The sequence below is a fragment of the Aricia agestis genome, chromosome 18 (assembly GCF_905147365.1).
Source record: "Aricia agestis chromosome 18, ilAriAges1.1, whole genome shotgun sequence".
NCBI lineage: Eukaryota > Metazoa > Arthropoda > Insecta > Lepidoptera > Lycaenidae > Aricia > Aricia agestis.
Window position 1 is genome coordinate 11,461,732 of NC_056423.1, and position 10,267 is coordinate 11,471,998.

The 10,267-nt window shown below is 34.2% G+C and overlaps 2 protein-coding genes across 3 annotated transcripts; one reads left to right on the forward strand and one right to left on the reverse strand.

Annotated features, from left to right (window-relative positions):
- Positions 1-5,241: 5,241 nt before the first annotated feature.
- LOC121736162 lies at positions 5,242-7,394 on the forward strand. Of its 2 annotated transcripts, none has more exons than XM_042127244.1 (8): positions 5,242-5,572; positions 5,664-5,861; positions 6,094-6,273; positions 6,353-6,434; positions 6,535-6,594; positions 6,674-6,730; positions 6,807-6,890; positions 7,141-7,394. In XM_042127244.1, exons 1-8 carry the CDS (start codon positions 5,480-5,482, stop codon positions 7,335-7,337), a joined length of 951 nt encoding a protein of 316 aa, XP_041983178.1. In that variant the 5' UTR covers positions 5,242-5,479; the 3' UTR covers positions 7,338-7,394. The 2 variants fall into 2 exon arrangements, with proteins under 2 accessions (XP_041983178.1, XP_041983179.1); XM_042127245.1 differs by having other exon boundaries at positions 5,242-5,557.
- A 957-nt stretch (positions 7,395-8,351) lies between these two features.
- On the reverse strand, positions 8,352-10,004 carry LOC121736164 (putative nuclease HARBI1). Its single transcript, XM_042127246.1, has 5 exons — positions 9,918-10,004; positions 9,634-9,830; positions 9,415-9,547; positions 9,100-9,241; positions 8,352-8,791 (listed from the first exon to the last, which is right to left on the reverse strand). Exons 2-5 carry the CDS (start codon positions 9,774-9,776, stop codon positions 8,394-8,396), a joined length of 816 nt encoding a protein of 271 aa, XP_041983180.1. The 5' UTR covers positions 9,777-9,830; positions 9,918-10,004; the 3' UTR covers positions 8,352-8,393.
- Between the last annotated feature and the right edge of the window lie 263 nt (positions 10,005-10,267).

The following is a 10,267-nucleotide window of genomic DNA, read 5'->3' on the forward strand; positions in this document are numbered from 1 at the left end:
AATAATATTAATTTCGTAGTTTCCACGGATTAAATAATTGAGTTCTTTAAATATATAACCTACTACAAATATAGATTTTCAATAGTAGATGTGATATCCCATCCCCTTTACACGCATACAATTTCATCTAAATGTCGTAGCAGACAGACAAGCGTTACTTTGTAATTTATCGTAATTTTATTTCTAATTTAATAACATGAGCGGTATTAATTTGACTAAGCGAAAAATAAACTAAACTAGTGACTTATATTGATTTATAATAAAATCCAGAACGAGCTTACAAAATGTGGATTGCGATTAATCTATTTCAGATATTAAAATTCTATCCGAGCGACTGTATTACTAAGTGAGCGACTGGAAATACAAAGCGGGCAACTACAATATTAAATACTAGCTGTTGCCCGCAACTTCGTCCGCGTGGACTTCAGTTTATAGCGCGCGATGTCAACAAAATTGGTGTCAAAAGCTTTCATAAAAAACCCTGGTACCCCTTAAATCAATACAGCTGTGCAGTCTGCACACAATAAGTATTTTATTTTTTTATATTAAACTTTATATTTTATTCCAAATTTTAAAGCTTATTTTTTATTTATTTATTTATTGATACACAATAATTAATATACAGTTAACAAATAACAGTGTTAAAAAGCCCCCCAATTACACAACTTTACCCATAAACTATTTATCATTGATAGGTTTAAGGTTACGTCACTGCACAGATAAAGTACTGAGTTATTTAATACCGTAGAATAGATTTAACAATCGAAAATAATCGAAACTTAAAAATGTAAGATGATAACACGTCTTATAGAAAGACGTGGTATCATTTTATTTTTTTGAGCAAGCGTCAGCGCGATGTAGAAGACGCACGGCGCCATCTATTATGAATTTTTGGAACTAACTTAATTTGAACAAATTTACGCATTTTCACCCCTTTACAACCCTTTTTTCAGTAAAAAAGTAGCCTATGTCCTTTCTCAGGCTTTGATATGAGATGAGATATAGAAAGAATGAGATGTACGATCTTGAAACTTGTATATGTGGTCCTGTTCGGAGTCTGATCATTTTCTTCTTGGTCTTTTTGCCCTCTCGTCCACGTCTGTATCTGTGTCCGATTCATCGGAGGATGAATCCCCTCTGTGTCTCCTCCTGGTTGATATCGGTGCTTCCATTAAGAGTGTATGAAGGGGCGTAGAGGGCATGCGGTAACAAAAAGCCTGGCTGGAAGGGAAAGGTTACCGCCGGTAACCTTTCCCTTCCAGCCAGGCTTTTTGCTCAGGAGTTAATTCGGATGTGCCCAGTGTAGATGTAGTCATTTTCAGAACCTTTTTAACTATGTCCTGATGCATTGCCTGATCCAATAATGTTTTGCTACCCAAGTAATTTTTCTGGACCTTGCGCGTTCGGCGTGCCCATTCAAGTGTTGCGGAGTACAAGTTGGGGTAGTTTGCGTGGTTTAATTCAGGGTATTTACTGTTGTCCAAGAGACGACACAGGGAATAGTTTGGGCCTTCAACCGTCCGTATCCTCTCCAGGACTGTGTCTAGATTGATTGCCTCTTGGACTACGATGGGTATTTCAAGTGCTCTGCTGCCCGAGGTCGAAAACATACTCATGAGATTGACGGATTTTAAATAGGCGTCTGTATACACCAAATCAAGTTGACTGAGGACAGCTTTGACAATAGCTGGTTCAGAGTCCCTTGATGACCTACCCTTCAAGTAGGCGGTGATAAGGTCCTCCCTAATGCCCGGGTGGCTGTAAAGAGTGGCCTTATTATCCACTATTGCTTTCCAAGCGCGGCCCTAAGAGGGTTACCAGGGTTTTAAAAAGTTTTAAATTTGACACAAATTTTGTTGACACCACGCGCTATAAACTAAAGTCCACGCGGACGAAGTTGCGGGCAACAGCTAGTTATGAATAAAAACAATATATAATAAAGTATGTTTGATTAGTTCTGTTACAATAATGCAGTAAAAAATAAAACGCCATCTGTTTTCATATATTAGAATTAAAATGTTGGTTGCATTGATATATTTTCTGGATGGAATATCTGAGGCCAACACGGTACACTCGAACTCCTTTATTTTGTTCTCAACTTGTCCTGTTGTCAACTTGTCACATATATTAGAATTGCAGTAGGAGTAAGATGAGATAGATTGATTATTATTATACCAAGTGATAATATTATTAAACATAATATTCTAACGTATTAAAAACTATAAACAAAAACATAATAACTAATAAGTATGATTAGTTCTATGTTACAATGAAGTAAAAAATAAAACGCCATCTGTTGAATCGTATTAGAACTAAAATGTTCATTGCATCGATATATTTCTGGACTTAAGATTTTTGAAATATTATTTTAATACACATCCAAGACCCAGGAACATTGAAAACTTTTTGTTCCGCCTGCGGGACTCGAACCCAGGACCCCGGGATGAGCGCTGGCCACGCGCAATGCGAATTAATTTTCATCGATATTTTCATGGAAATAAGATATTTTCCCACATCAAAGTATAGCCTATGGCGTGAAAGCGAGACAGACAGACAGACAGAGATACTTTCACATTTATAATATTAGTATGGATAGATTAAATTTTTCTAAGTGAGGTTATTTATAACGAGCTACTAAAAAGTTCATTTTGAGCAAACTTTTATGAGCTGCTTTATTAATGATAATTGGTTACTGATATTCTATTTGAGGCTTTATATTTTATATTTTGATACGTGTTTTAATGAAAACTACATCTATCTATATATTAATACGTGAGCCAAAAACTTTGTATCCCTTTTGACGAAAAATGGGGAAACGTCGGTGAATGAAATTTCGCACAGTTATAGTTTATAAGGTGAAGGAGTGCATCGAGCTAATATTATTTTGAAATTATGTTTTTATCATACATTTTTTTAACAAATAAAATATTACACACACTACAACACACACACTAGGAAAAATGACAGATTTTTGAGTGACAAGCCTATTCATACGAATTATACTCTTTTATTTATTGTTGAAGTCTGTTGACAACAAGATGACAAATTGAAAATGGATTATAGTTTTTTTTATTGAATCTGAAATACTATTAGACAATGCTTACACGGCCAGTCTGAGATCAGCCGAGTCCCAGAGACAAAAGTTGAAAAAAATATGTCTATAAAGACAATATTTTTTTTTACAAAATATAGGTAGTGGTCCTAATGTCGTCCAAACTAAACCATTGGGCGATCTCTAGTATTGTTAAATGCATGCGAATTCGAATGGGGGCGTGGCGACGAATCGTTGCAGTCAGGTGAGTTGGGCTGCGGACCAATACGACTTTTTTAGGTTAGGTTAGTGGTTATTTTTTTGCAAACCAACCAGAAGTAGGAGCCCCGCGTAGCGGGGCTCCGTCGAATCATAATTAAAGCCAGTTGTTTTTTTTTGGTATAGGTCGCCATTAAAATTTTACCCATTTCTTTGACGTTTCGTTATACTATATTACTCGCCGCAAGGCAGCCTTGATAAACAGAGGCTGAAAAATTACTCAGAGAGTATGTAAAGGAATGTGATGTCAATTTTAAGTTTAGAGAAATTGATTCTAAAGACATTATTAACACGTTTAAATTATTGACCATTAAAAATACTACAGATCTTTGGGGTCTGTCTACTAAGATTATTAAATCAATAATTGACATCGTAGCTCCTTACCTGGCCAATATTTTTAATGACTGTATAAGGAATGGTGTTTTTCCTGATTTAATGAAGCATAGTAAGATGTTACCTTTGTTCAAAGCCGGAACTAAATCTGATCCGACAAATTATAGGCCTATATCAATTCTACCGACTTCTAGTAAAATAGTAGGTCTTCTTTGTAGTATATTTGAAGCCTGGGAGGAATCCCGGGATGCCTTAGGTGTATTTTGCGACCTCTTTAAGGCATTCGATTGTGTTGATCATACTACATTGATCAGGAAATTGCACCTCTATGGCATAAGGGACTCGGCACTCAACCTTTTGACATCTTATTTGAGGAACAGGACTCAAAGGGTTGATGTCAATAGTAAAAGGTCCACTGGGTTATTAGGTTATTTTAGGTGTCCCACAGGGATCCATTTTGGGTCCGTTTCTTTTTCTCATCTATATAAATGACTTACCTTATCTAGTTAAGGATAATGATAACGAGATAGTACTTTTTGCTAATGACACTTCACTTATTTTTAAAGTGAAGCGACAACAGTCGAATTATGACGAGGTAAATTGTGCTCTCTCAAAAATAGTTTATAGGTTTAACGTAAATAACTTACTTTTAAATTCTAATAAAACAAAATGTTTAAGATTTACCTTGCCAAATGTTAAGCAAGTGCAAACCAATTTGCTATTAAATGACGAGAAAATGAATCTTGTTGTCACTACTGTGTTTTTAAAGTGAAGCGACAACAGTCGAATTATGACGAAGTAAATTGTGCTCTCTCAAAAATAGTTCATAGGTTTAACGTAAATAACTTACTTTTAAATTCTAACAAAACAAAATGTTTAAGATTTACCTTGCCAAATGTTAAGCAAGTGCAAACCAATTTGCTATTGAATGACGAGAAAGTAACACTAGATTATAATCTGCAGTGGGGTACTCATATTGCCAAACTGGCCGATAAGCTCAGTTCCGTAGCATATGCAGTCAGAAAAATTAGAAAAAGGAGAATGCCCAAAATTATATGGAACCCTGTACCATTTTGCTACACGACCAGGTTGGTTTTTTACAGTCTATAATTATCATATTAGCTCCTATAAAAATATCTTTGTAAACAAAACTGGTTTCCGAGTAATTTGACAAAATCTAAAATAACCTCAAAATCTTCAAAGCATCTATTTTATTGACAGGTCATACACGAGCGAACGTTATTGCTCTAAAAACCGAGTAAGGCGGTTATATCTAGGGGTATTTATTATTATTATGACGTAACATTTTAGTCGCAATACTTTTCAAAATGGACACATAGCCCAATAGGCAATAGCGCACTAGCGGCCATCGAAAGTATGGTGTGGCCGCTTGGTGGCCAAGTGCGCTCGTGGTCTATGGCGGTTTCATAGTAAGGTATCTATCTCGATGGCTGCACGACCTGGCCGTGTGCGCTATTGGGCTTATGCTCATGCTGTCAAGGAATACTATACTCACAAGGAGCATGCTGTTGACTTTTTTTTTTTATGAAATAAGGGGGCAAGCGAGCAAACGGCAGGCTGATTATGTATTTTTAGCAGATGGTTAGCAGACAGCAACCGGTCGCGCAGTTGTCGCGCGATCGGTTGCTAATCGCTGAAAAAAATCGTATTATATAAGCCTGTCGCTCTGCTGTTGTCCGCTAGCTATTAAATGCATTTTTAGCGACAAAAAAAGCGCCACTAGCGATCTTGTAGCAACACGTGGAACTAATTTAAAACGTCAAGTGTTTTGTTTACAAAACTTACAAGTGAATTCTTAGTTATTTATTACAAAAAATGGGCTGGAGTGGTGAGAAAAAGTGGATTTATTGGCTCTGGAAAAGCACTCGAAGCAAACTTTCAAGAAACTTATACGTATGCAGGCAACAAGTGAGTATTCAGTATTATGAGATTTGTTTTCACCGAGGTTGGTTCTTTGAGGTATAATCGCGTACAATTTATTGTATTTGCATTTTTTTAGTATAAAATGGAACACAGAGTCTCCAACTCACAGATCGAAGAACTGTTGGACCACTTGGCTGGTCATTCATCATTAGCCAAAGGTGTTGGTCTTGGGGCAAGGTCGAAAGAGACCATTGACAGAGAGTGGAACGATCTTGCCCAAAAATTAAACGCTCATGGGTCGGGAGCTAATAAAAGTGGTCAACGGTGGAAACGTGTGAGTATTCTTTACAAAATATAACTCTGTCTTTACTTACCTAGAATTACTTGCAAGTGAATTTTTATTGAGTTCACCTCGGTTAAGTGCATATCATACTATTATTATATCAAATTTAGCAATACATAATTTATTCATGAATACCCATTTCTTTGATATAAAGTTGTGATAATATTCATCTATCTATATGGAATCTATAATATTCTTATAATTTTCTTTCCTTTGAATTCAGTATTGGGCTGATATTAAACACAAAGCCAAGTCAAGAGCTGCTGCTAGGCGGCGAGATGCTTCTGGCACAGGTGGTGGACCATCAAGAGAAGAAGATCTGTCTGAAACAGATCGAAAGATCTTGGGGATAATTGGGGATGCTGCAGTGTATGGAGACTCTCAACACCGAGTGCCCGTTTTTGTCAGTAATCAGTATTAAATTAAATTGTTATTAATTATTGCTGAAAAAATATATTATTATCATCTTGCATTGTTTGCAGGAAATCCAAAATGAACCTCAGACTGTAAATGTGATAGAGGATATTATAGTACCTGAGGATGTTGTGCCTGTAAGCACGCCAGGTATGTTTAATATACTTAACACATTAATAATAATATAATAAATACAAAATATATTCTCTGCTTTGTAAACAAAATTATATAGATACCTATTTGTTTTTAGAATCAGCTCTTGCAACAGTGGTGTCACCTTCAAAGACTGGGCGTACAAGCACAATAATATGTAAGTAACTAAAACTTTGCACCTTATTAAAAACACTACTCCCAAATGCTTTTTACAATCAACATTGTAATTTTTACAGACACTATGCATACACCACCAGGGGACAAAAAATCTAATGTGTGTGAAGTTAAAACTGGTAAGGTTACTTCTATAAAACAGTAAATAATTTCTGTTGTATGATAATTCAAACTTAAAAATGTTATTCATTTCAGCAACGGCAAGTCCCGCTACCTCCAGGCCTCTGAAGCGTTCACTGTTCCAAGACTCAAAGATTAATAAAAACTCCAATAAGTCAAGTAAGTGTAAGACTTTCAGTATTATTGTAAAGAGACTGATTATTATCGATCTATGTATGACCAAATTTTTAAATTGGAGTTATGTTCTGTAAAGACACTTACTTGAAAATCACTATGTTATCCTATTTTAATTTTTATCAATACATCATTGCAATATTCTCAAACGAAAAGTGCCTAATATTGTAACTATTTAGTAATTTGTGGCAGAAATAGTTGTATAATTTAACATAAATTAATTGTCATGTTACAGATAGAACAAAAGTGGAACCTGCTTGGGTCGTGGAACTAGAGTCTAGGCGTGTTGCAGCAGAGGATAAATTAGCCAATGCTGCAATGATAATAGCAGAGGCCTCCCGAACAAATGCAGAAACTGCTCGGCTAAATGCAGAATGTGCTAAGATGCATTATGAACTCATGGCCAAGTTGATAGAGACTATAAAAAAGTGAAACGTGACCCTATTTTATTAATAGTTTCATAATAGTATATAAGAATCTATTATCTAAGCTTAATTACAATGTATGTTATATAAATAAAGACTGTTCTTAATTATAAACTTTTTATTCAAAATATATACTTATAAAGGCCAGAAAAAGAAGTGTTTATTGCATAAAACTGTACTAAAGTTCATATATTAATAAAGAACAACATGTTCGAGTTCGGAAACAAATAGTCAATTACCACGTCCCGCTTAATAAATTTAATTACACTATGAAAAAAAGAGATGATCCCTACTGCTCAATATGTCAGAAGGAGGAGGACCTCCTACACTTAATTCTAGAATGTAGAATCAACGAACAACTGAGGCTTTTACTTTTAAGAGACAGTGGGTGTTCTTCGTCGGACCTCCTCTTTTTGTTCCATCGAATCTTAGCCTCAGAGTTCACTGACAAACACAGTAACAATCTTTTAAATTTTATTACACATTCTCTGAGCCTAAGATTTGAATACTATAAAAATAGTCCTTAATCATAATATGTTAACCCTAATGTCCTAAAGTAAAATGTAACTCTTAAGCCGACTTAATCTTCAGGATGTAAGGCTTATAAAATAAATAAGATTAAAAAAAATTATAATAAAGAACAACATATTATCATAACATTTTATACAAACACTTTAACTTAAGTTTGCTATTTTAGCTTACACAAACATAATAATAAAAAAATTTATAAAAACAAGTAAAAACATGAAATCAGAATTAGAATACAAAATGTAAATACATAACTAAATAATTCTTATCTATTCCTCCACAATCGTTGCACAATAAGTTGTATAAAGGCCAGAAAAAGAAGTGTTTATTGCATAAAACTGTACTAAAGTTCAGATATTAATAAAGAACAACATATCATAACATTTTATACAAACACTTTAACTTTAGTTTGCTATTTTAACTTACACAAACATAATAATAAAAAACATTATAAATTAACTACTAATTATAAAAACAAAAAAAAACATGAAATCAGAATTAGAATACAAATTGTAAATACATAACTAAATAATTATTATCTATTCCTCCATAAGCGTTGCACAATAAGTTGTCTCTGTTGCCTGCCACCTTCAAGCTGTTGACCTTCCTCAATGTACGGCTGCCGAGGTACCAGGAAGTCTGCTTCCCTCTGAATATCATTGGAAGGTAATTCAGGTACAGGAAGCCTGTGCTTGTTGGTGATGTTGTGTAATACAGCACATGCATTAACAATCTTAGCCACAACATGGTGATTGTAATGTAGTACTCTATGTGACAACAGACACCGCCAACGGGCTTTCAATACCCCAATACACCTTTCAACTGTGTTTCTTGTTCGGCAATGCATATTCGTGTAGTTCTCTTCTGCACTGCCAGGTTGTGTGTTAAGGATTGGTGTTAGAAGCCAAGTTCTCAATGGATATCCAGAGTCACCTGTTAAGAAAATATATTTTATAATATAGTAGGGTACATATCTACAGGAGATGGGGTAAACACTGAGATATTTGAACTTAAATCAATGAATATTATAGTAAATAAACCATTCCTATGAATGAACATTAAAATAATTTGCAGAAATTAAGTGTGAATGAAAATTGTACATTTATTAGTATTTTGGTTCGTGGTCACAACTTTTTAAACAGCAGGTAAAAAATACCCCATGTCTTTAAAATGAAAATGTATGACTGTAAGTGTAGAGACAAAGCAAATTTGTTGGGTACCTATAATATAATAATACATACCAAGAAACCAAATGCTTTCACCATTTTGATTCAGCTGCTGCAAATGATTGTGTATTTCTGAATTTTTCCATATATATGCATCATGGGTAGCACCACCAAACGTTGCATCAATATTTAATATATTCAGATCACTATCACAAATCTGTAGAAAAAGTTAAACTTAAAACAAGATAAAGAAAAACATTTTCAACTAAACTTCTCAAATTATTCTAGAAATAAGTATTGACAAGAATATTTCTATACTGAGCTACAACATAGCAAGGCAGTATTATATAGCTGCTACATAATCAACCTACTGCTAGTACTAATACTTACAATTTGAACATTCCTGGAATGGTAGTGCTTCCTATTAAAAAATCTCTCTTCGTGTTCACTTGGTCTGACCAAGGCAACATGTGTGCCATCAATACACCCCAAAACACCAGGAAAGCCAAATTTATTTGAAAACCTGCCAAAAATAAAATGTAAGCTTTATGTGGGTAATTTTAAAAAAATACACATCAATATGATGAATATAATTTTAATAGCACTGACCTATTTACTATTCTTTGCCTTTCTTGTCTGGTTTGAGGAAAATGGATGTGCTTTCTCAATATAGAGGGGTGATTTAAGGCCATGGTCACATCTGTAATTGCCTTAGACACGCTGCTCTGACTAAGTCCATGCAAATAGCTCATACCTACAGGTTTTTGATATGAGCCACTTGCATAGAAAGAGAGTGCTGTTAACACCTGCAAAAGTAGTGTATATGTAGGATTATCTACACTTTGCAATTAGGTACTATTAAGGAATATAATGATAATTGGGTATTTACTTACTTTACATTCTACAGTAACTTTTGTTTTCCTACGAGTTCGAGGCAAAAAGGGTTCGAGTTCAGTGCACAATTCAGCGAACAACTCTTTAGTAAAAAGAAATGGAAATTAAGAAGGTGGTGGATGTTAACAATACATCGAAACAGAACAAGGTAAAATAATTTTGAATAATAATATTTTTGTACTACTTTGTTTATTTATTATTTTTATTGTACTAGTAATTTTAGTTTTTTTCTGTAGTTTAACTTTAGTGTTTATTGTATTAGTTTATTGTATTAAGTAAATATTTAAAAGCATTTGTTTTCGTATGTTGTGTAAATAAAAATCCCATATTATGGATTTTTAATTAAAAA

Bases quoted from the DNA above. Each gene is read 5' to 3' on its own strand.
- LOC121736164 (XM_042127246.1), bottom strand. From the start codon at position 9,776: ATGAGCTATTTGCATGGACTTAGTCAGAGCAGCGTGTCTAAGGCAATT. The intron at 9,548-9,633 runs GTCAGTGCTATT...TATTTTTGGCAG, and splicing joins AGGCAAAGAATAGTAAATAG to GTTTTCAAATAAATTTGGCT. The intron at 9,242-9,414 runs GTAAGTATTAGT...CTTTTTCTACAG, and splicing joins ATTCCAGGAATGTTCAAATT to ATTTGTGATAGTGATCTGAA.
- LOC121736162 (XM_042127244.1), top strand. From the start codon at position 5,480: ATGGGCTGGAGTGGTGAGAAAAAGTGGATTTATTGGCTCTGGAAAAGC. The intron at 6,731-6,806 runs GTAAGGTTACTT...TATTCATTTCAG, and splicing joins TGTGTGTGAAGTTAAAACTG to CAACGGCAAGTCCCGCTACC. The intron at 6,891-7,140 runs GTAAGTGTAAGA...GTCATGTTACAG, and splicing joins TAAAAACTCCAATAAGTCAA to ATAGAACAAAAGTGGAACCT.